Consider the following 26,354-nt stretch of genomic DNA (forward strand, 5'->3'; position numbering starts at 1 on the left):
CACGTGTTCTTCTCTCGGTGGTGTTATATGGATTGCCTGTTATGAAAAAAAAATTCAAAAACTTTATTTTAGATGTTAAATATTGCTAACACGGAACAAGGCAGGAAATTAATGAACTTGGAGCTCACAAGATTGATCTAAGAAGCAGAAACACGGGACGTGTAGGTCTTTCACATAGTCTTGAACATCTTGTGACGCCAACCTCCAATACAGAGGGTGGAATGTACTAGCGAAATTTGTATTTTTCCGTAACACTTTCAAGCAATTAAATTTCTACAATGGGGTTTTTGATATTTATAAACTGTATTGATGTCTTTAATAATACAGATCTGTAGTAGAGGTTTTTAGGCAATCTAATTAAAATCAAATCCAAGGATACGCTCTTAATCGCTATAATACTTACGCAGAGTATACGGCGCGGATCTAAGAAGTCTGGTTTTAATTAGATTGGGTTATTAGGTCACCCGAGTCGCTCATGGTCATCCGTTAACAATTTCACATTTTTAAATAACTTCTTGAAAACTATATGGCCAATTCATCGTTACCATATCTGATGTGAAGCTTCTTGGGGGATAAAGGGATTGTGAATGGGTGGGGCCTAAACTGCAAAAAAAAAAAAAAGAAATGCATGGTTGTTATGTCCATGAAGCCCTTCACCAAAATTGTGAAATCAGTCAACACAGAATTGACTGCTGCAGCCATTTGGTGTAAACGAGTGCACTAATTGCCAAACATATCACCAAAAGTACGACCATTCAATATTCTGTGTTGATTCGCAATGTATACGTTCATATCTAACAAGTCTTTATCCCTATTGTCTAGTTTAGAATCCATTTTGTGACGATTTGTAATTGGATTGTCTATAGTATATGATGAATGGAGAGGGAGAAACTCATTATCATCGTTATTATAATATAAAGTCGGGTTCTGTTGAGACTCGCATTGAAGTCACCACGTAATCAAATGTTTACCTTGGATCTACTTCCTTCTCAATACAGTAGAAAATATCACAATCAATATCCTCTGAATATGAGGGGTTTTCTAGCGGGGGGGGGGGGGGGGGGGTATCATGCAAATGTATAAATCTTTATCAAAATTGAGTATCTTTCTCCATTTTTATCTACTCAAAGTAAGCGTTTACAAGTGTGTTTTAAATTTTTTATATGAGGTTTGAATTCACTTTTACATAGCGTCGCAAACTCTCCACAAGTTCTATTGTCATGTTTAGAAGCAGATCTACAAAGTGACTATAATAGTTTCCAATCTTTTGGATAAATTGTTCATGACTTTAACATGTTCGGTTTTCAGCTTAAAAAAACAAAACAAACAACAACAAAAAAACATGTCAAAACTTTTCAAGTTGCCTGAGGAAAGTTGCAACATTCATTTTGTGGTATGGTTTGCTTAACAGACCCCCCCCCCCCCTTTTAATTGACAAGTAAACAAAGGATGAACTCATTTTATACAATAGAAATTATGCGAGTACCACAGAAGAAGAAATATATTTTGCGTGGCATATAAATCTTAAAGGTTCAAGTTGTTACTTGCTACATACAGAACAATAAAGAATGCACAATAGTGCAAATAAGCACCACCCTACACATCACACACGTCCTTAAACTTCTTTCAATATTATTCAGTCTGACAGATCCTTCAGAAACCACTAGCCCTACAGAAAGACGATGGTTACAAGATACGCGATCCTTAAATCTCTATAGGCAAATTGTTTTAATGCTTCTTGGGTCTACTATGTAATGCAGGATGTATACATATAAACCTTTAAACATTTCATGAGTCTAGAGTTGATCGTGGGCCAGTAGCTTTCGAATATACACATGAACTGCACACGTAGAATGTCAAGTTGTCAATCTGTCCCGGCGAAAACGCATCTTGAAGTCATCAAGTTCCGGATGGTCATCAACAGCGTAACCCATGGGCATATTTATATTTGTTTCTCTATAAAGATATATCTTATATAATTTTTTAGATGTCTTCTATTTTCAATAAGATATCTAATAAATGTTATAAGATACATCATATAATTTACAGTTTTAAAGATATCTTATAAAGTTTATGAGATATTTTATAAAAATTCATTTATGAGATATTTTATAAAAATTCATTTATGAGATATCTTACAAAACATATAAGATATCTTATAATGTTGATGAGATATCTTATAAAACATATATGTTTGATAAGATATCTCATAAAGAAAAATATAAAAGATATCTCATATATCTTTTATAATATATCTTATAAAGGATAAAAGATATCTCATAAACTTAAAATATATCTTATAACTTTTATAAGATATCTTATAAAATTTATGAATACATGTAAAAACTATGACACACCAAATTTATTCCTCTCTAAAGATAGCTTAGATGATTTATGAGATATTTTCTATGAGATATCTAATATATCTTATAAGATATATCATACAATCTACAGTTTATAAGAAACATGTTTCTCATAAAATATACAAGCTATATGACAAGGTTTATTAGATATATCTTATATATTAAACAAGATATCTTATTAAGTTTATGGGATATCTTATTGAAAATAGAAGATATTTTATGAATTTGTTTTTATAAGATATCTTATAAAACATATAAATCATCTTATAAACTATATAAGATATATCACAAACTTTATAGGATATCTTGTATATTAAACAAGATATTTCCTAGAGTTTATGAGATCTCTTATAAAAAGTCATTTATGATATGTCTTATGAGATATCGTATAAAACACATAAGATATCTTATTAACGATATAACATATATATATAATAAAGTTTAGAAGATATCTTATAACTTTTAAAATTTATAAGATATCTTTAAAGAGGAATAAATGTAAAAACGGTGTGCCATACGGAACTGCGTACACATCATTTGCGAGAGAGAGAGAGAGAGAGAGAGAGAGAGAGAGAGAGAGAAACGTGTCGTGTAAAGTGATGACAATTTTTTACCACTTGACAGTTGTGAGGACAGAAAATACACTATGAGGACAAAATTCTGTCCTCACAACTACGTCCCCATAAACGTGATCCACAGTATGTGAAAGAAGTAAATACAAAATATTAGATTAGTGGTGACAAGTGGTATGGGGGCATGTTCTCACTAATATTCTCTCTCAAAACCATTTCCCCCTATAGCTATAGCTAGCACATGTAAAGTTTTACTTTAAATTACATATCCAGGGTCGGATCCAGGAATTGCGGTTAGTGTGTGTGTGTGTGTGTGGGGGGGGGGTGCAACTTTATGAGGCAGTGGGTCTGGGGGCCGCCTTGAGACCCCCAGTGGGTCCAGGACGAAACCTCCCGAATTAAGCTCCTGGATTTCACAGACTTTATAGGGCTTCAAAGTCTATTATGTAGTAACTTTTACTATTTTCTATCATTAAAATGACGCAAATTTTAAGGATTTTTGGAAAAAAAGTAAGTTCTCCCAATAAACGTAATTTAATAAATCAAAAGATTTTGCCATTTATTGCTCTGAGAGTGGACGAAATGATTGCTTCTTTTATCATTTACACTTTTCTAAACAAGAGACCACGATTTACCTTAAATTTGAAAATTTAAATCCGCCACCGATATCGGTGTCTTCCCTGCGTTATATATATATTAGGCCTAGAGGTTACTACACTTTTACCGTATTCATACTCAAAATCAGCCACGTTTGTTGAGTACAGCTCCGGGCAAGCTTCGAAGCATACTCAAGAAATCTTGAGCATGTACTCCATTTCAGTGCGAGAGTGATTTTAAAAAAGGTTATTAACCTTCACCTTTGAGTATGAGTACAATTTTATGGAGTTCGACTGTATAAAAACGTGCTAAAAAAGATATCTTCAATTATTTGAGTTTATGTTAATTTGGTGCTCCATGACGAAAGCCTATTAGGATCAAACTATGAGGAAAAAAATAAATAGAAAGACGTTATAACACGAAAACAGGTGTTATTACAACTTTTAAAAATGCAATATTATGCCTACATTATATATACACCTCGGTATAAGATTTTAGTCACTTTCTTTTTGAATTTATGGTGGGAAATTACACACATACCACCCCTCATCCCCAGGGTTTATCTCACATATTGTCTTTGGACAGAAGCAACATCCTACACGTGCATGAGTGTAAACATAGAATATTCAAAGGTGGGAATATATTTTCCCTTTTAAAATCTTACCTACATCATATTTTATTAACTTGAAGATGCATCGGATATCCACTCCGAGATAAGATTTGCATATACATGTATATCTGTCGAGAAGATTTTTTATCAGTTAATTAAGGATTGGATCTTTCATTCTTTGTCTGGAAAATATATGCACAATATATTTAGACTGAAATCGCTACTATCAAAACTCATTTTTAAGAATTGAATTGTTATAGATTTGTCAAGATTATAAATAACATAAATAACTACACATTACTCCATAGACAACACAATTCGTAAAACAAATGTAAAGTCATGAGTTAGCATTAAAAACACTAGAAAATAATTTTGTGCATTCTTTTTGTTTTTATCAAGAAACTTTGTTTCTATTCACAGAAACTAGGTGATTTCATTGGTAAAACCCAGGATCTTCCCCGGGGCGAATGAGCCCCTTCCAGGGCAAAACCCTGGATCCATTAGGGGCCTCAAGGTGGCCCCCAGACCCCTTGCCGTAGTTTGCATACACTTCTTTTTCTTTATGGCTACGCTCCTGAATGACATTTGAAATTCGTTCAAGGTTGATTGGAAATGAATGACTGGTATGATGTACCTATGCATTATGAGAAAACTACACGTATACGCACTACAAATGATTATACACACACATATATATAACAAACAGTATAACAATATGCTGTTTATAATATAAATTTGGGGCCTACATTATCTAAGCATCTCTGTATTTAAACAAATAGTAAGGATGAGTTGTTTTTCGTGAACTCAAGTCATGGGGGTTAATGCATAGGCGTAGCTTGGGTTCGAATATTACCGAGGCAGGGGGTCTGGGGGGCTGCGCCCCCCAGAAGCTATCGACATTTTAACAACGTAAAAGGTGTTGTTTTTTTTTTTTACCGAGGCAGCTGCCTCGGTTGCCTCAATGGAAGCTACGCCACTGGTTAATGGAAGTTTAATGAGTAAGTACTGGACAATTTTAAAAGATCCTGATGATGTGGAAGCACGTGCGTACTTGCAAACAGGTTCGTAACAACACCCCTGCCTACGGACCATTGTGCAAACCCCACGTGGGTTTCACGCGATGCCTACGGATCGGAAAGGGGATATTATCGGGGAAATGATAATGGCGGGAAACTGCAAACATCGTAATGAGCAAAGGTGTGTACAAAGTAATCAATAAACAATAGTAAAACAAGGTCTTGAATCGATATTGGGTTATTGTACTGGGCTGTGTTCAGAAGCCAGAGATGAGGCGCAAGAAAAACAAGCGGCGGGTTTATTGGTGATCTGTCCAGCGTATTTCAGGGGGCGTTGTACCGTGTATGTAGGTATCTTACGAATCATTTACCCACTGATGTTTTTGTTTTTTAATTCTTTAGATATGACATCAGCTTTCCCAGATGTTTACAGTTCTAAATGACGTGTAGTTAGCTGCTGAAAGACTTTACTTGGGCACAATTTCGGTTTTGTTCATTTTCATATTTGATGTACAGTGTATATGTAATTGTTATGAAAGTGAATTTTTTTCATAGGCACAGTTGAAATATATATATGTACATATTAATTACATTTTTGTTTAGATTTTGATGGTAAAATAAACTTTCACTTTTTAGGTATTGCGAAGTAGAGATCGAGAGCCCATGACAACAAAGACGTAAAACAGTTGAATTTCTCATTGTTTGGTGCAAATGCATGATGACAATTATCACCATGCCATTGAGAATGTCACACAAATGGCCCAAATCTTGTGGATTTGATATTTTTGGTGAAGGTCCATCTTATGTTTTAAGTGTAGCCAAAGGCAGCATTGCATTCAGTGCTGGTCTTTCTCCAGGAGATGAAATTATCGAACTCGATGGGGAAGATGTCACGAATGCATCAGCAACCACCCTGAAGTCCTTGGCCAAACATAGTAGATCACAACCCCCTACCTTGGGAGTTATCACTAGGGTGCAGCTGATAGAGTTAGTGTCTTCTCGAGTTTCAGGATGTGGCTTTGATGTTCAGGGAAATAAACCTGTCCGAATAAAAAATGTGGAATTATCGGGTCCAGCTCATCAAGTGGGAATTAAACCAGGTGAGTTTTAAATAGGATGATAGAATAGATAAAAACTTTGAAGTTTCACAGGGAGAATTAAAGCTTTCAATTTATTTTATTATTGTATGAAGATGTAATACTGTTAAATTAATTGGAGATTTTTCTATCAGTGACTTTAAATGTACTTGTTTTTCCAGTTTTTCAATTGAATATTAACACTGTGTGGCACAAGTATATTTGAACTGATTCTGTAGAGAGAAAACAAAAACAACACCAAACTAACATTTGATTTTACCTATGATATTAACAGGTGATGTTCTTTTGGAAATCAATGGTTTTGCTGTCAGAAAACAAGAAGACATTCGACCCTTCTTAAATGGGAGGTTAAGAAGGCTGTCTATCAGTGTCATACCCACAGGGAAGCGGAAAGAGTACAAACAGGTGGTGAAGAAGAATGTCCAAGCTCAAAATCCAACGGGGGAGTGGGGGAGAGTGAAAAGGGCCAAGTCGCTACACGAGAGGGTAAGACTTCAAATCGTCAGGTGGACATGTTAAAAAAAAATCAGGGCCAAGTCACTACACGAGAGGGTAAGACTTCAAATCGTCAGGTGGACATGTTATAAAAAAATCAGGGCCAAGTCACTACACGAGAGGGTAAGACTTCAAATCGTCAGGTGGACATGTTATAAAAAAATCAGGGCCAAGTCACTACACGAGAGGGTAAGACTTCAAATCGTCAGGTGGACATGTTAAAAAAAAATCAGGGCCAAGTCACTACACGAGAAGGTAAGACTTCAAATCGTCAGGTGGACATTTAAAAAAAAAATCAGGGCCAAGTCGCTACACGAGGGGTAAGATGTGGACATGCCTTCAGTTTTGAAGTGAAATACCGGTGTGAATTGGTTGGGGTTTGTTCACTTAAATCTCTGGGTATGTAATATGTAACATACGTACTGTAATGCAAACAATGTATAATATGTACATGATCCATCCATAAATGTAACTGAAAAAACAAATTCAAATAGATTAAATGGAAGTGGAAAGGACATATATGGTAAAACTTTGAACTATTTATACTGTAGTTATTTGGCATAATGCCATAGGTATTTTTCAAGATAGAATTAATATTGTTGAAACAAAATGAAGAGCCATAATTAATTTCTAGATCAATATAACGTGAAAAATTCCCCTCTCTCTTTCTAATTTGTAAAATGAAGCTCAAGAAGGTGGTGTAATATAATATAAAGCTCTACAACTGACCAAATGACATGATCGTGGATAAACCCTACTAGGGACAACCTGTTCCTCAGGACACATGAAAAATTTTACAAACAAGAAAGCATTTTTCTTAATGTTAAAACTCTTTTTCATTTGTCCTGAGGAAGGAACTTCAGGTTGTTTCTAGGATTTATTTAGTTTGTGTTGTTGATAATTTTTGACCTTGTATCCTTGGATCTGACACTTTCTTAGTATCTCTGTATTGGGTGTTGTTGATAATTTTTGACCTTGTATCCTTGGATCTGACACTTTCTTAGTATCTCTGTATTGGGTGTTGTTGATAATTTTTGACCTTGTATCCTTGGATCTGACATTTTCTTAGTATCTATGTATTGGGTGTTGCTGGAATTTAGTGTTGTACATGTTTTACATATATATATATTTATATTACAAATCACATTTTCCTCTATGAACCAACCAATTTCAGCACGCGACACAATCCGTTCATATTGACTATGAACAGTTTATAAACTAGCTTAAAGCACGCGACTGAGAGAGCGTAATGATTTGAAAAAAATACAACATGTGTTACAAAGATCTCGCAAGTCACACCTCGGATTAAGACTGTGAACTTACGTGGATTATCATCCCAACCTTGCTGTCTCCTACGTCCAAAATACAGTACACCTTGCAATGTTGATAAAAGCATAGATATTTTGTGACAGAGGCTAGGAGTTCGTTTTATGCAACAAAATAGAAGCAATGTAAACAAACGGTGATCTAGTAAATGAATATAAATATAAGAAATGAACAGCACTTTAGAGCTGTTCATGGTCAATATGAACGGATTTGAATTTGAGGCAAATGCTAATGCGATTCACAGAATTTGCCTCAAATCCAAATCCGTTCATACTGACCATGAACAGCTCAAAAGTGCTGTTCATTTCTTAAATAAACAAGAATTTTTACTAAGTATGTGGAAGATGAGCTAAGTTGTAAAATCAAACTCAAGAAGATGGTGTACAATGACTGATGTGCCCCCCCCCCCCATGAATAATTGATGGGTTTATATTTAATTACACACCAAATGTTGTCCATGCATTTTCCTCAATTTCCACTTAAGGACAAACAGATGATGTTTATGTGCTTCGTTTACAGAAAAGAAGTGCGACAGATGGTCACTTTTGAAGGAAATTTCTGAAAGTGTACATACCACAATTAATAAAGAAATAATATGATATTGGTTTTAAACATGTTAATTTAAAAGGTCATACAACAACTAAAGAAGGCTAAAGATTTAACTTATTTTCTTTCAGGCTATATATAAGCACAATAAGAAATTCCTAGAAATCCTGTCAAAACATCTTTCATATATCTGCTAACATTACACCTTGACACACTGTAAGAACTGAAGGCATTCCTGGTTGAGAGCTTTCTTTTCCTGATCTTGGAAGAACAGCAATAATGTGGGCATCCTAGATCAATAATAACAACACCCACAGGAACAGACTTCATTTATTTTACAAGAAGTGTTAGCCATAAAGAAAACCTACCTCCAATCACCTGTCTTGATCTCAATCCAGCCGTGTGTGAGATTTCTTTATTTATTTACAAGCATTGGCAGTTCAAGTGAAATTGAATTTTTGTATACAGAAAACACTTGTTAATTATATAGGTGTCAAATCCATACTAGAACCTAATTATGCTTGTATTTCATCAAGAAATATTTACATATTCACTGAATCTTTTCTCTTATATTTTTTTTGTTTTTGAAATTGATATTAAGCTTTCACCATAGACAATAAATACATGTTTGTTGCAAACTAGTTCAGTTTGGTTTTTTAGTTACCACTGTCCTCGTAATCATTAACAAAATATGGTTTTTTGTATTAAACAGGAAGTTACAGTCATTCCTGTTGCCATGCTTTCCTAATTGAGTAATTAAACTATCTGTTTCCTGATTGGATAAGTCAGGATAGTTTCTTTGGTTTTGGTTGGCTAATTAAGTTAGTGAATAGAATTCAGGGTACCTTTAAGGCTGTGTTTGATCAGTTTTATTCACTTGGTTAGTCACTGACCTCATGGTTATTATAAGTTTTCTCTTCTCATATTTTCAGCATGAACCTTAATTGGTTTTAAGGTACTACTCATTAAACCAAAATTTTATTAATGGCTGGTTAAAACACCTCTTATGAAGTATGCTGTCACCATAAAATGCATTTATTGAGGACTTTTCAAGAACCACAAGGCTTAAATTGTTTATAGAATATGCAAGTATTCTCATTTTAGTGAAAATTTTAGTTTTTCACAGCATGAGCTCTGGGGTTAGCAGGGGACCACAAGAAGGTCATAATGAGATTTGATATGTTTCAAAATACAACTACTCCAATGTCAGAGCAATATATGCATGGCCATTGAGTCTTGTAATTAGAGTTATAAGGGTCCTTAGTCTTTGATAATTAAGGTTGATCGATCTTCATATGACGTCATAGGTTTTTGCAAAATCTTTATTTAATTAAATTTTGCGCATGATTGAAATATATCTTTCACAGAAATTTTATTCACTGAATAAAATAAAAAATCTGGTAAACTTTTGATGCTGAAAAAGTTTTTATTTTCCATAGATAATCAATTATTAATAATTTTAAAAATGTTGTCAAGGGCAATAACTTCTATGCTGGAATTTCCTCTACTGCATATCTATGACATAATGATTTTACTAATACCCACAATTAATTTTTATATATCTATGAATTATCAGATTTCTTAAACTGTGGACATTTAAAATCTGTCATTTCAACAAGTTTGTATTAATTTTCATCATTCTGTTGAACGAAAATGTGCGGTTTTTTTTATGTTGATATATGCTTCTGTTTTAGTATGTCTGACATCTTTAAAAGGGTGGCAACATACACATTTTCTTTGGTTATTGGTTAGATTAAACTATATTGAGTGGAAATTAATACAGTTTTTCCATTTTTAACCATTAATATTGATAAGTCACATGAGGATCGACCCACCTTAAATTCTTTCTCTGCGTAGTCTGTACATTTCTGTGGGAAGTATGGAGTTTGATTGTCCGTCTGCTATGTTATAAATGGTTTTCATATTAACCCAGTGTGTCGCATTTAGCTAGTTTTTAATATGGTGGCACTCATGCATATCAAAACAGCTGGAAGGTGCATATTAGTGAGAAAAAAACCAAACTATATTAGTTGAAAGGATAAAGATACATGTATAAAAAAAATAACAAGATTTTATTGGTCTGACAGTATGACACAAATTAGATATACAGCTTTAAAAAAGGTTACAATGCAACAGGGTGATAGCACAGGGGTTCTAAGCCTGTTTGGGCCCGAACTCTGTGATACCATAAATTGGTATCGCTGAGTTAGAGCCCAAATATTCATTGAGCTCATCGCATATAGATGACTATGTGATATATTCTGAAAGATTATTTTATTATACTGTGGAATTATTTTAATTCGTGGGGGCCAATGCTCATGGGTAAGCAATTAATTTTGCTGGTTTGTGGGCAGGTAATTTTATGGGTATAAGCGATACGATGTCACTAGGGGAAATAACTCTACTTGGTTTAAAAAATGTTCAAGGACACGTAAATTTGTGGGTAAGAGTGACCCACGAAATCCACGAACATCAATCCCCCATGAACAATGATGATTCCGCAGTATTCAGTCTCAGTTGTATAAGTACATATAAGATATATTCGTAATAGAATTTTGTGTTTCTCTTTGGCTTAATTGTGATGCATCATGGTGTTGAAACTCCACCCTCATGTGACATCAGAGGTTTTTTTGCAAAATCTTTTTTTCATTTTTTATTCAGTGGGTACAATAAGAATCTGGTAAATTATTTCATACTTTTAATTTTTATATTTTCTGCAAATAATCAATTGTTTTTATCATTCAAAAGAATGTTGTCAAGGGCAATAACTCCTGTGCTGGTATTTTCTCTAAAAGTATGTCTAATATTAATTTATTAGGGCTCTGCCAATAGGCTGGTGCTCTAGGGAAGCTATTGTGATCAGCCTTTGTGTGTGTGTTTGTGTGTGTTCGCACGTGGGTATGAACACTTTTCTGGACTTTTTTGGTTATCATTGCAGCTGTTGACATGCACTTAATCAGTGGGTTACAAATGAAGTTTGATGACTTATTTTTGAAAGAGTTGCAGACTTTGAACCTAGCTAGCAAATATATAATGCTACATTAAGCAGGGCCCTTTTGTGATGCTTGCCATCATAGTAAGACTAGTATATATATATATTTTTTAAAACTGTTAAAATTAATCTCATATTAACCAGTTTTTATGTATTTTTATTATGCTGTTTAACAAAACTGCGATTTTCTGATGTTGATATATATAACCTCTGTTTATGTACATGTATGGGGCATCTTTGAAGTTAATGTATGTGGCAACTGTGAACATATATTTCAGTTTTTTTGGTTATTGATTATTAAATCAAACTAATATAATTATTAAGAGGAATTTAATACAGTTTTTCTAGTTTAAACCCATTAATAGTGCAAGTTTGGAGTTACCTCAAATTATCTGGCATTAATCCATGTAAAATTTTAAAAAGTAAGATAAGTTTTCTGTAAACAAAATAATCTGAGAGAGGCATCTAGTTCAATTTTCTGCATATAACATTGTGATGGTGTTGGATCATCTCGAATGTTCAGAATAATCCTTGCTGCACATGCATGTTTGAAATTCTGACAATTTTATTTTATGTACATACACTTTAAACATTTCTTAGATTACACCACTGAGCTAAAAATGTAGAAAGTCATAGTTTTGAATATTGTATCATTTGACATAAAGCACATAATTTATAAATTCTTTTTAAAATTCCAATTGACTTTTAGATAGTATGTATCTTTTTATATGATAGTATACACTTTCTGTTTCCTGACTCTTGACCCATCCATCCAGACATTGTAATAGAACCTCTATACATGTAGCTTTGAGAGGTCAAACACTAGACTTTTGTCTGAATTTGATCTTGACCTCTGACCTAAAAATTAGGCTTCCAGGACTTTCTCAGTGACCGGTTTAAGTGTTTAAAACTTAAATTAATGCACGAACATACATATATTGGGGAGATAGTTGTTGTGAGAATATATGTTATGAAATGCATGGTGCTCAATTATTTCTAAAACATTATTAAGACACAATATCAAGAATAAATTATTTATTTTGATAACATGCAAAGTTTTATTGATGAAGTTAGGGGCTTTTGATGAAAAAAAACCCCTATCTTTGATTACCTGGTTACAATTAAAACAGTTCAGATTATTGTACAGAAAAATTAGGTGTAAAATGCATTGCAGGTGTTTATAATAGTGGTTTTTATATGATATTGATTACCACAAATTATGAAACAACTGTTACCAGTTATTTCGGTAGGTACTGGCATTTTATGTTAGTAACAGGGAAGTTGAGAATGCATGGGTAAGAATTAGATGCTTTAGAATTTAAAAGATTTCCAGAATGTGCTAAATTACTTCTACCAACTGACTGAGATTAAAGATTGCTGTAACAAGGGAAAATCTGGTTTTCTAGTTAAAAGAATAAAGCACACATTGTTTGATGTAATTGAAATTTTTTTTTTCATAAGATAAGTATGAACTTGATGAGCTGTGTATAGACATGCTCACTATTGAAGCCGGGCTTGTTTTAATCACAGTAGCTATGTGTGTTCTTTATTACTGTCGATTTTGTTAAGTTCAACAGTTGTCTAACAACTCGACAATATACCAGCCAGGAAAATTAATCAAATTAATTGCTTTTCCCAATTTCATGTGCATTTGGTACCAGTATTCAACAAAGCAAAATTACTTTATATCAGCCATTGGCTTGTTTATTCATTGTTTGAACAAAAACATTTTCACATCCCAGGACTCATAATGATGGTGAAACCTCTACTCAGGATTCATCTAGTGCCACTAGCAGTGGAGGTCCTTGTGTTGTAATTTAATCCAATTTCTGTATGGAATATTGTCCAGAGACAGAACTAGGAAATGCTAAAACAACAATATTCCATTGATGTCTCGGTGATATCACGAGATAAAGGGCTTTTTGAAAAGTTATGGTTACTATGGTGATAAATTAGTTGCTAGTGAAAACTAAACTTTTGCAAAAAAAAAAATCATCTCAGCTTTTAGGTTGTTTGAAGAGAAATCAGAATTTTCCTCACAAGATCACACGCTGATTTTAAATTTCGGGATCTATGAGTGCTTTGGTGTGATTCTTAAAAGGGGATATGGCGCTAATTCCATTCATAAGAAAGCAGATCTATCTCCCTATCTATACTGTGCATATTGATACATTGTGTCCTCACTTCACTCAGATGAATGAGATCCTAGGGAGTGACTACGAGAAAAAAATGGCAGTGGTCAGTGTGTTGAAACAGTATGCTGAGGACAGAGACGTGGACATGCTGGCCAGGGCTTTGGCAGCAATTCTCAAGACCCCCAAGCAGACCAGGATTATTCAGCAAATCAGGTAGTGCATTAAATCCTAAGGAGATGTTGTAGAGTTTTTGTTACATATCTGAATTTCATCCTATACTTCTACCCAACATTGTATATACTCTGATTGTTAGGAGTCAGTAACAATTAATGCTTAATTCCTTTTACAACAATTCTACCTTACAGAGCATGTAATTAACAACATTTCTACCTGGCAGTGCATTTAATTAACAACAATTCTACTTGGCAGATCATGTAATTATTAATAACAACAATTCTACCTGGCAGTGCATATAATTAACAACAATTCTACCTTGCAGTTCATATAATTAACAAAATTTTTACCTGCATGTAACAACATATTTACCTGGAACAACTATTCTACCTGTATTAACCATATTCTGTTGTACATTTGTAACAACAATTCTACTACACTAGCAAAAAATATACCTTGCCACTCTACTGCAGTAACAACTATTTTACTAGTGTAATTAACAACCTTTGTACTTAAGTAACAAAAATTCTATCTGTAATAGCTTCTCTACCTGTAACAATGATATGCTAATGTAACACACAACCATTCTGCCTGTAATAACCATTCTACCTGTAATATCCATTCTACCTGTAACAATCATTCTACCTGTAACATCCATTCTACCTGTAATATCCATTCTACCTGTAACATCCATTCTACCTGTAATAACCATTCTACCTGTATAACAATTCTACCTGTAATAACTATTCTACCTGTAACATCCATTCTACCTGTAACATCCATTCTACCTGTAACAATCATTCTACCTGTAATAACTATTCTACCTGTAATAACCATTCTACCTGTAATAACTATTCTACCTGTAATAACCATTCTACCTGTAATAACTATTCTACCTGTAACATCCATTCTACCTGTAACAATCATTCTACCTGTAACATCCATTCTGCCTGTATAACTATTCTACCTGTAACAATCATTCTACCTGTAACATCCATTCTACCTGTAATAACCATTCTACCTGTAACATCCATTCTACCTGTAATAACTATTCTACCTGTAACAATCATTCTACCTGTAACATCCATTCTGCCTGTAACAATCATTCTACTTGTAACATCCATTCTGCCTGTATAACTATTCTACCTGTAACAATCATTCTACCTGTAACAACCATTCTACCTGTAACATCCATTCTACCTGTAACATTCATTCTACCTGTAACATTCATTCTACCTGTATAACCATTCTACCTGTAAAAACCATTCTACCTGTAACATTCATTCTACCTGTAACAACCATTCTACCTGTAACATCCATTCTACCTGAAACAACCATTCTACCTGTAATAACCATTCTACCTGTAACAACCATTCTACCTGTAACATCCATTCTACCTGTAACATTCATTCTACCTGTAACAACCATTCTACCTGTAACATTCATTCTACCTGTAACAACCATTCTACCTGTATAACCATTCTACCTGTAATAACCATTCTACCTGTAAAAACCATTCTACCTGTAACATTCATTCTACCTGTAACAACCATTCTACCTGTAACATTCATTCTACCTGTAACAACCATTCTACCTGTATAACCATTCTACCTGTAAAAACCATTCTACCCGTAATAAACATTCTACCCGTAACAACCATTCTACCTGTAATAACCATTCTACCTGTAATAACCATTCTACCTGTAAAAACCATTCTACCCGTAATAAACATTCTACCCGTAACAACCATTCTACCTGTAACAACCATTCTACCTGTAATAACCATTCTACCTGTAATAACCATTCTACCTGTAACAATCATTCTGCCTGTAACATCCATTCTACCTGTAATAACCATTCTACCTGTATAACAATTCTACCTGTAATAACTATTCTACCTGTAACAACCATTCTACCTGTAACAACCATTCTACCTGTAATAACCATTCTACCTGTAACATCCATTCTACCTGTAACAATCATTCTACCTGTAATAACCATTCTACCTGTAACATCCATTCTACCTGTAATAACCATTCTACCTGTAATAACTATTCTACCTGTAATAACCATTCTACCTATAACAATCATTCTGCCTGTAACATCCATTCTACCTGTAATAACCATTCTACCTGTATAACAATTCTACCTGTAATAACCATTCTACCTGTAATAACCATTCTACCTGTAACATCCATTCTACCTGTAACATCCATTCTACCTGTAACATTCATTCTACCTGTAACATCCATTCTACCTGTAACATTCATTCTACCTGTAACATTCATTCTACCTGTAATAACCATTCTACCTGTATAACAATTCTACCTGTAATATCTATTCTACCTGTAATAACCATTCTACCTGTAACATCCATTCTACCTGTAACAATCATTCTACCTGTAATAACCATTATACCTGTAACAACCATTCTACCTGTAATAACTGAACATTCAAAATGGTCATAGTGATCAAGGAGGTATGCTACACCAGAGAAATTTGATATGGATAAAAAGTGGAGGATATGTACAACAATATTTTGAAATTGAAAACTTTTTAATTTACTTTATTTATTCAAAAAATGCTGTTTTAGTAGAAAGTAAGCTGAAATTTTTTTAAATCCCTGCTGGACTTGAACCCACGATCTATAGAACAGCAGTCGACGTGCTAACATACTGAACTCTTGTGAGTAAATTTTTCAAATTTAAACCCAACAGATGCCAATTTTCACCAATATAAGGTCAATAACTCATTTGTTATACATGTATAGCTATTAAACTATATTTCCATTGTTTATGTTGATAATTTAATCATTATACTCTTGTCAGGTTTAGTTAGAAACTGAAGCATTATCGGCACTGATATGAACGCGTGCAATACTGTATGTAAGGTTATTTTTGCCTTTCTACTCTTGCAAACAGATTTGCTCCATTTTAAATTCACCCAGACATACATATGTAGTTGTGTTAAAAGAGAAATATGAGGGAAAACAGTTTCGCATACTCTTAAATTCGCCCAGTGACAATGAGGGCGAATGGGGCGAAAATAAAATGGGATGAATATTTCCCAGAATACAGTGTTACATTTACACACATTATGTTCATCCATGTTTGTAAATGCTTTGTGAAATGTTTTAGATTGTGAATAATAATATTTATTGGTATTTAACTGTAAATGATGGTAAATTAACATATTACAAGAATTAATTGGTACTTACATGTGATAGATAAGATATTGAAACCGGCTACCAAATGCTAATTTGATCCTTGTTTACAATTTAAGATAGCGTGCAATATAAATGTTAACTTGATCGCGATCTTTCTAGGAACGTTTTCGTGCGAATCCTATTATTTCACGAAAAGTTAGCAATTTCATTAAAATTCACACTAAAATTCTCTAGATTATTTAGGAACATTTTATCTCAATATAATATATCTTATGTAGAATCTTTCTTCAATATGGGCACTTTCAGGGGCATTTGTATTTTAAGAACACATCTTTTATTATACTGCTGCTGAATATTAGATTTTAGCTTATAGATATGCCGAACAGAAAAATTTTCATAGATTTCATAGCCTTTGGGGGTTACTGATACTTTTACCTGATACTCAGGTGACCGTTAAGGCCTGTGGGCCTCTTGTTCAAATATAAAGTCTTTGTTTCAATGAAATACAGTGCAATACTTATTGTGAAGCTAATGACATTAATGATAGAGAGCCATTGTTGATGTGGAATGTATCAGGAATTTAACTTAAATGTCACAACAAAAACGAGTTTGGGGTAAAACATATCTTGTTATTACATTCTTTTACTAGACACAAATAATCACTGAGAAAGATATGCATGCCTCTCCTGGGAGGAGAGAATAATTAACGCCTCTGTCTTGCTTTTCTGCACAATTTCTTTGTTGTCTTGCAGGCAGTTTATTCCTCCAAAGCAGAGATCAAGATTTGATGAGTTTCATAAATATCAAAGAACAAATATGATCAATTTTGATGAAGAGGCATCCAAATTTGATCATGCTCATACGGAGAGAAGGTAAATCTGATTTCTGCTAGAATATTTTAGTCTACCTGATCAGGAAGTTTCTAGTGAGCTTTCCTGTTCAAAGTTTATTTTCTATCTGTTTGTCATGTGTTTGTTTAAAAATTTCCACATTTTTAGCTCACCTGAGCAGAAGGCTCAAGTGAGCTTTTCTGATAAAAATTTGTCCGTTAATTGTCTGTCGGCGTCGTTGTTGTTGGCGGCGGGGAACGTCGTAAGCTTTTCACATTTTTATCTTCTTCTCAAGAACCACTGGGCCAATTATAACCAAACTTGGCCAAAAACATCCTTGGGTAAAGGGCTTTCAAGTTTGTACAAATGAAGGGCCATGTCCCTTTCAAAGGGGAGATAATCGCAAAAATGCAAAAATAGGGTGGGGTCATTTCAAAATCTTCTCAAGAACCACTGGGCCAGAAGAGCTGAAATTTACATGAAAGCTTCCTGACATAGTGCAGATTCAAGTTTGTTCAAATCATGGCCCCCGGGGGTTGGATGGGGCCACAATAGGGGATCAAAGTTTTACATACAAATATATAGGGAAAATCTATAAAACTTCTTCTCAAAAACCACTTAGCCAAAGAAGCTGAGATTTATATGAAAGCTTCCGATATAGTGCAGATTCATGTTTGTTCAAATCATGGCCCCCGGGGGTTGGATGGGGCCACAAATAGGGGGGGGGGGGTCAAAGTTTTACATGTGAATATATAGGAAAAATCTTTAAAAATCTTCTTCTCAAGAACCACTGAGCCAGAAAAGCTGAGATTTTTATGAAAGCCTCCTGATAATAGTGCAGATTCAAGTTTGTTAAAATCATGGTCCCCCGGGGTTGGATGGGGCCACAATAGGGGATCAAAGTTTTACATACAAATATATAGGGCAAATCTTTAAAAATCTTCTCAAGAATCAATGAGCCAGAAAAGCTGATATTTACATGAAAGTTTTCTGACATAGTGCAAATTCAAGTTTGTTCAAATCATGGCCCCCGGGGGTTGGATGGGGCCACAATAGGGGATCAAAGTTTTACATACAAATATATAGGGAAAATCTTTTAAAATCTTATTCTTAAGAACCACTGAGCCAGAAAAGCTGATATTTACATGAAAGCTTTCTGACATAGTACAGATTCAAGTTTGTTCAAATTATGGCCCCTGGGGGTAGGATGGGGCCACAAGGGGGAATCAAAGTTTTACATACAAATATATAGGGAAAATCTTTAAAAATCTTATTCTTAAGAACCACTGAGCCAGAAAAGCTGATATTTACATGAAAGCTTTTTGACATAGTGCAGATTCAAGTTTGTTCAAATCATGGCCCCTGGGGGTAGGATGGGGCCACAAGGGGGGATCAAAGTTTTACATAGAAATATATATGAAAAATCTTTTAAAATCTTCTTCTCAAGAACCACTGAGCCAGAAAAGCTGAGATTTACATGAAAGCTTCCTGACATAGTGTAGATTCAAGTTTGCAAAAATCATGGCCTCCAGGGGTAGGTTGGGGCCATAATAGGGACTACGGTTTTACATGCAAATATATATGGAAAGTCTTCTGATATGGACCAAAGTGACTCAGGTGAGCGATGTGGCCCATGGGCCTCTTGTTAAGTTCTGGACCTTAAGATTTCCATGGACCAGAGTTTTGTACCTTAAATCACCTCAGCAGCAAGAAAAACTATATTACTTCAATTTTTACATAGGAAATGGAAAAATACCTAAAATATTTGTAAGAACAATATGCAAGCATTGTTATGACGTATAAAGTCTATTTGTTCACTTACAGATCTCAGGGTTGGGATGAAGCCACAATAGGGGTTCTATATCTTGCAAAGGAAAAAAATCTTTCAGTATCTTTAAAATTCTTCTGCAGTGTTAAGAATAATATGCATACAAACTTGTGTAATATAGATTCAAATTTGTTCAACCCTTGACTTAATGGTATTTGAGCAAATCTTTAAATATCTACAGGGGTAACCGGCAATCCTTAACTTAAGTTATGAATCTCCAGTCAGGTGCTCTACCAGCTGAGCTATCGGTGATCAAACCCGTCTGACCGCTACAATATTTTAGATTGACCACTCTGTAATGGGAGAGGAGGTAATGTCATAGGATGGACCGGGATTTGAACCTGTGACCCTGAATCTACATTCTTCCCTCCTTAAATGTCTTTGCCCTTCAATCCTCTTCCTGTGATTTAGCAGACATTTTAACGCAGAGTTCCAGAGACACCAAATAAAACAGTCATTCAGTATGTCTGAGGTGATCTTTAACTCAGGTTATGATAATGTGTGCCAAATTATTAGCCGAATTGCAACGAAGTTGAACTCGGCTATTGGTTTGGTGATGCGGGTGGGTGTCAACAATTGGTTTCCAGATGATAACTCAAAAAGTTTACAATCTAATCAAATGAAACTTTGATATATTATTGGGTACAAGGTAAGAAAGACCCCTATTAATTTTGGAGAAAAATGGTCAAAGGTCAAGGTCACAGTGACCGAAAACAGAATGAAAATTAAAAAAAAAATTGGTTTCCGGATGATAACTCAGAAATTTTAAATTCGAATCAAATGATACTTAAAGATATTGTTATGTACCAGATAAGGAAGACCCCTATTGATTTTGGAGAAAATAAGTCAAAGGTCAAGGTCACAGTGACCGAAAATAGAATGAAAATTTCAGAAACATTTGGTTTCCGGATAATAATTTAAAAGTTTAAATCCGAATCAAATGATACTTAAAGATATTGTTATTTACCAGGTAAGGAAGACCCCTATTGATTTTGGAGAAAATAGGTCAAAGGTCAAGGTCACAGTGACCAAAAATAGAATGAAAATTTCAGAAAATTTTTGTTTCCAGATGACAACTCAGAAAGTTTAAATCCGAAGCAAATGATACTTTAAGATATTGTTATGTACCAGGTAAGGAAGACCCCTTTTGATTTTTGGAGAAAATAGGTCAAAGGTCAAGGTCACAGTGACCGAAAATAGATTCAAAATTCCAAAAAAATTTGGTTTCAGGAGGATAACTTGAAATTTTTTAATTTGAATCAAATGAAATTTGGATATATTGTTGGATACTAGCAAAGCAAGGCCCCTATTGATTTTGGAGAGAAAAGGTCAAAGGTCAAGGTCACAGTGACCGAAAATAGATTGAAAACTTCAGACAAATATGGTTTCTGGACAGTAACTCGAAAAGTTTAAAACTGAATCAAATGAAACTTGGTTATATTGTTGGATAGCAGGTTAGGAAGACCCCTATTGATTTTGGAGAAAAAAGGTCAAGGTCACAGTCCTGAAAAAAGATTGAACATTTTAGAAATATCTGGATCTGCATAACTCTAAAAGTTTAAATCCGAATATTGACAATTATAAATATGCCACATCATTCCTGACTTTACAATGTATCCCATGCAACTCAGCTCATGCACCCCTGGGTGCATATATTGATTTTTTTCTCTTAGAAGGGTTGCAGCCTTTTAACTTGGAGAAAGTTGCAGTGAACAGTTTTACTGATTTTCTTGATTTTCACAGAGTGATCCAAGTATTTCGGGAAGGTGGTAGTTTTGGTTTTGTGATCAAGGGCAACAACCCTGTGTGTATTGAGTCTGTTGACCCTATGGGAGCAGCTGATAAAGGAGGACTTCAGGCTGGGGATGTCATACTGAAGCTGAATAACATCGATGTCAGGTAAAGGCAAAAACGCAAGTTTCAAGAACACTGCAAAAAAACTCAACACCCATAACCAAGATTTTTCAAGGGAGTGCAAATACAGTTAAACCTCAATATCTCGAACACCGATATCTTGAATACCATGGATATGTCGAAGTGATTGGGAAGTCCCACCACTTCTTTAAGTATTTGACCCTCGTTATCTCGAATCCTCTGATATCTCGAGGTTTTTTTTGTCGGTGCCATCAACTTTGAAATAACAAGGTTTGTCTCTACTTGGGATTTCCTAAATGGGGGAGAATTTATGATTTGCTGGAGTTTTGATTTTGATGCCTAAAAATTGTAGAAAACTTGAGTTCAAAAATGAGATAAAGGGTAAATATATGCTCAAAATATCTTATGCTGAATGAAAATAAAGGGTTATAAATTGTTCTCTGGTATATGAATTTTATCAAGAAAACTTTCCCGAGATCACTAAAAAAGATGCATGTATATTCACATTGCTTACAACTGAAATGTAACATGAATTGTGTATCAATCAATATATCCAGTTTGTAACAAGTATCTTTAGCAGTTGTCTATTCTATATTCATTAACCACAGGGCTCATTACGAAATGACCCTCTGTATTCTAATATTTACAATAGGGGGAATCTTGAATCCCAAAATTGCTACCTGAAATTTCCATTCGTCTCCGTTTTATATTTTACAGACATTAAACAAATGATTTCTCCCTGATCGATTGAGACCTGGATTGTAAAATTCAACATTTGTAAAATATGAAATGGAGACAAATGGAAATTTGAGGTAGTGATTTTTGGAATTCTGGATTCTCCTTATGTGTAAACAGAACAAATGTTGTCAAATTTTAATAAGAAAGAAATTGTGATAAACCCCTGTGATCATTTGAACTTGGACAACTTGGTTGTCAGGTAAAATAGTATTTGAACACATATTATGTCTACAAATGCACTTTCGACTGGTATCGTCAAGCAGTGACATTGATTCTCACTAGAGGGCAGTGATAGAGGGCTAGTTGGTATGCCAATATTATTTCCAGATCTTGATTTATGAACTTTTTTCAGATTATGATTTTCATTTGTTTTATTGAATATTGAATACCCCAGTTGTTTCCATCGGATGATTAAGTATTGATTTTGTAGGAGGTGTACACATGCACACTTGGTTCAGTTACTTCAGGACAGTGGGTCATCCCCAGAGATTGAGGTTCTGAGAACTCATCGAGATGGTAATGTACTTGGATTATGGAAGTGCAGTTCAATCATCAGGAACTTGCATAAAATCATTTAAATTAAAGCATACAGTTTGATTGATACCTTTAATAAAGGTTTTTATATTTCATAATTTTAGATCTTATTTTGAATAATATGAAAAGTGTTGAATAACAGAATGGATCATATCACCCCCAGAATTTCTCTTATTAGGTCACTAATTACAATATGATCAGCGTCTGTCATGGAGCGTTGTGTGTTAACATTTATTGAACTTTTTTTTTTTAACTTCTCAATTTGGTATGAAGCGTCTTTGAGTCAAGGGGGATATAAATTGTTAATTTCAGGACTTCTGCACCCCAGGGGCTTTAGGGACAGGACAAAAACTGCCAAATATTGGCCAATTTTCATAAATCTTCTCTACTACAACAGCAAGAAAAACTAAATGCGTAGTTATGTAAAGAAGGAAGGCTTCTACCAAAATTGTAAATTTCATGATCTCTGGGGTAGGGAGAAACTTAGTATATATTGTGTATATGTATAAAATATTTAGATAACGTCTTCTTTAATGCTATTGATACACGATTGAAAAATAGATAGATATTGAGAAGGAGTAAATAGTCCTTTACCAAAATTGTAAATTTCATGATACCAGGAGTAGGGGTTTTGGTATCAGGTGGGGGTCATAATGCTCATAGTGTTTGATTAAATGTGTAAACAATTGGACATTTTTAACTTCTTAATAACTACCATTCCAATTCTTTTCAAATTTGGCATGAAGCAATCTTTGGGATAAAGGGGACATAAATTGTAAATTTCAGGTTTCTTGCAATTCAGGGGTCTTAGGGGTCCAAAATTGACAGATTTTCAAAAATCTACCCTACAACCACACATCCATAAACTGTCAAAAATTGACCAATTTTTAAAAATTACTTCTCTACAACCACACATCTGTAAGAAAAACTAAATGCATAGTGATGTATAGCAGGAAGGTCTCTACCAAAATCATAAATCTCATGGTATCAGGGGTAGGGGTTCTGACCCCCAGGGTGGGGCCAAACTTGATACATAGTGTTTATGTGTAAAACATTTAAATAACGATTCCTTTATTGCTATTGATACTAAATTGAACTAAATGGATATTTAGAAGGAGCAGGTAGCCCTTTAGTTATAACCAAAGTTGTAAATTTCTTGATCTCAGGGGTAGGGGTTTTGGTCCAGGGTGGGCCAAAAGTATTATAGTGATTATTGTGTTTATTATTTGAAAATCATCTTTAATTTTGCTGATACTGTATAAAAACGAAATGCATATTTAGGAGTGTACCATCTGACCTGAGGGTGGGTCCGAAATAGTCATATAAGTCTTAATATAACATAAATCAAGTTTTTCATCAATATGGGCATTTTTGTTTTAGAACGCATCTTGTTTTATACTCCTGCTGAATATTAGAATTTAGCTTAGATATTCAGAACAGGAAAATTAGTATCAATTTCATTCATATATCCCTTTGGGCTAGTGATACTTTTAACTAATACTCAGGTGACCGATAAGGCCTGTGGACCTATTGTATAATTATATATCAGCTTTTGTTTTTGACAGGGGGAATGAGTTCTTTTAGCATGTCCACAATGTCTCTTTCCTCAATATCAAGCCATGCCTCCTCAGAGTGGATGAAGGCTGATGGCAAAGAAATGATTGACAGCAGTGGAAATTCCTTTAAAAGCCATGTAAGTTGAAAGTCTCTGATCTTCCATTTTAAATTGGAATTTTATATTTACTGACATGTGTAAGAACTACCGTATGAGCAGAGTTTTTAGCAAGGATTTAATTTTGGTATCATTAGTGAGAGCTAGTGATGAGATCGCTGAAATTAAATATCACTAATATTTATTCCATATCGAAGGCTATAGCTATTTTTGTGGGAATTATAAAGTTGCTAAAATTGCTCTTGCTAAATATATATTGATACCCATTTTACCGGGGTAATGGAAATATCGCTAAAAATTCCATTTATTGGGTATACAACCTCAATATTCGGTAATATTTTTATTATTTTGTTCAATATCGTTTAATTTTTACAACTAATCAATGATACATCTATTGGATAACACAGTTAAAATTGAACTTAATTAGTAGATTATCATTCGGGGTCACAAAAAAATATGGGACGGGTGGGAGGATTTTAATTTTTATTTCCCGCGAAAAATAAATTCATGACAAAAGGCATCACACAAAGTGTTAATCAAATTAACACTCAAAGAATCCTTGGTAGAAGATATAAAACTAACATTCTGTGACTTAAATCATTCACTCATATATCACTGGGAAGCAAGTTTGTTTGAAATCGTAATTTTTGCGAAAATAAAAAAAAACCGGGGTTGGTCCTTTTTTGAGGGGCGGGCGGGGATGATAATCTATCAATTAATTTTAATTGGCCTTACAATTAGCTATCATAATTTTGCCAAAAAATTAAAGTGGTAGTCATTGAAATTTTCCTACTTTTGAAATAACGAAAATGCAACCCACTAGCATTTGTAGTTGCTCAAATTCTGTGATGCAGATGTTTCACGGTTTATTTGTGCCGTAGCAAGGGATGATCTGCCACTCTTCAGAAGTGTATGTGATGTGTGTAGAACCTCTAATGGATTTGGTTGCATTTGAGTGTGTCAATCTAACGTCCCACACATGCTCTACTGGCAAGAGATTGGTGCTGCATGGGGGCCAAAGTAACGTGTCAACTTTGTTTTGGTGAAGGCAGTCCACTGCACATAATGCCACATAAAACCAGGAATTGTCTTGTTAAAAGATAAAGTTGTGCTGGGGACAACGGCACAATGGCAGGTTGCTGAACAGTGTAAATGTGCCGTTGCACTGTCGAATTACTTTCATTGATGACCATAAGTGGGTTTGCGGCCACTACAGATCCCCTCCAACACCATAACGCTACCACCACCAAACCTGTACATTCCAGCATGCAGTTACTGATATAACATTCATTGCAACGTTAAAAAACACACAGATCCCTATCTGGTAAAGAATGAGTCTTGACTTGTCAGAGAAAAGTACTCGGCACCAACTTTGGATAGGAAACACATTTAGATGTTGTCATCAAAACCATTGGAGTCTGATGTTACATTGTTGACGATTAAGAGGCATGCCCACTGCAATGTGACACAGCGGATGCTGTAGGGAATATATGCCTCAGCTTATATTCTTGGATTATGTGTCCCTAATGTTTTGTTTGCAGTTTTTTTTCCAGTTTTAAACCAGTAGTGAAAGTGCTGCAACCTCATGAAAATCCTGATAAGAAGTGACCTTTAGTCAACCAATTTGAAGGTGGCTGGCAGTTGTTTGAGTCAGTCTAAAAGGAATTTGTAGAGACAAGATATTGACAGAAATTGCTTTTGTTTGAGATTCAGAGCTCTTGCCTCAGTGATTTGAGTGTTTCCAGCCAACAGTAATTGCATTGTCATGTTGTGTGCATTCTTATCCTA

The 26,354-nt window shown here is 34.4% G+C and overlaps 1 protein-coding gene across 5 annotated transcripts in view; it reads left to right on the forward strand.

Moving 5' to 3' along the window:
- The first annotated feature begins 5,794 nt into the window (after window positions 1–5,794).
- Window positions 5,795–26,354, forward strand: part of LOC125668583 (delphilin-like) — a 52,741-nt gene continuing 32,181 nt past the window's right edge. For 4 of the 5 annotated variants that reach the window (XM_056164309.1, XM_056164311.1, XM_048902874.2 and 1 more), the window contains exons 1-7: window positions 5,801–6,258; window positions 6,530–6,741; window positions 13,808–13,962; window positions 17,842–17,961; window positions 21,491–21,646; window positions 22,791–22,876; window positions 24,460–24,587. In XM_056164309.1, the coding sequence (XP_056020284.1) occupies window positions 5,874–6,258; window positions 6,530–6,741; window positions 13,808–13,962; window positions 17,842–17,961; window positions 21,491–21,646; window positions 22,791–22,876; window positions 24,460–24,587 (1,242 nt within the window). In that variant the 5' untranslated portion in view covers window positions 5,801–5,873. Of the gene's footprint in view, window positions 6,259–6,529; window positions 6,742–13,807; window positions 13,963–17,841; window positions 17,962–21,490; window positions 21,647–22,790; window positions 22,877–24,459; window positions 24,588–26,354 lie in introns of all 5 variants that reach the window. The other variant, XM_048902872.2, reaches the window with a different exon arrangement.

Source organism: Ostrea edulis, chromosome 4 (genome assembly GCF_947568905.1).
Source record: "Ostrea edulis chromosome 4, xbOstEdul1.1, whole genome shotgun sequence".
Taxonomy (NCBI): Eukaryota; Metazoa; Mollusca; class Bivalvia; order Ostreida; family Ostreidae; genus Ostrea; species Ostrea edulis.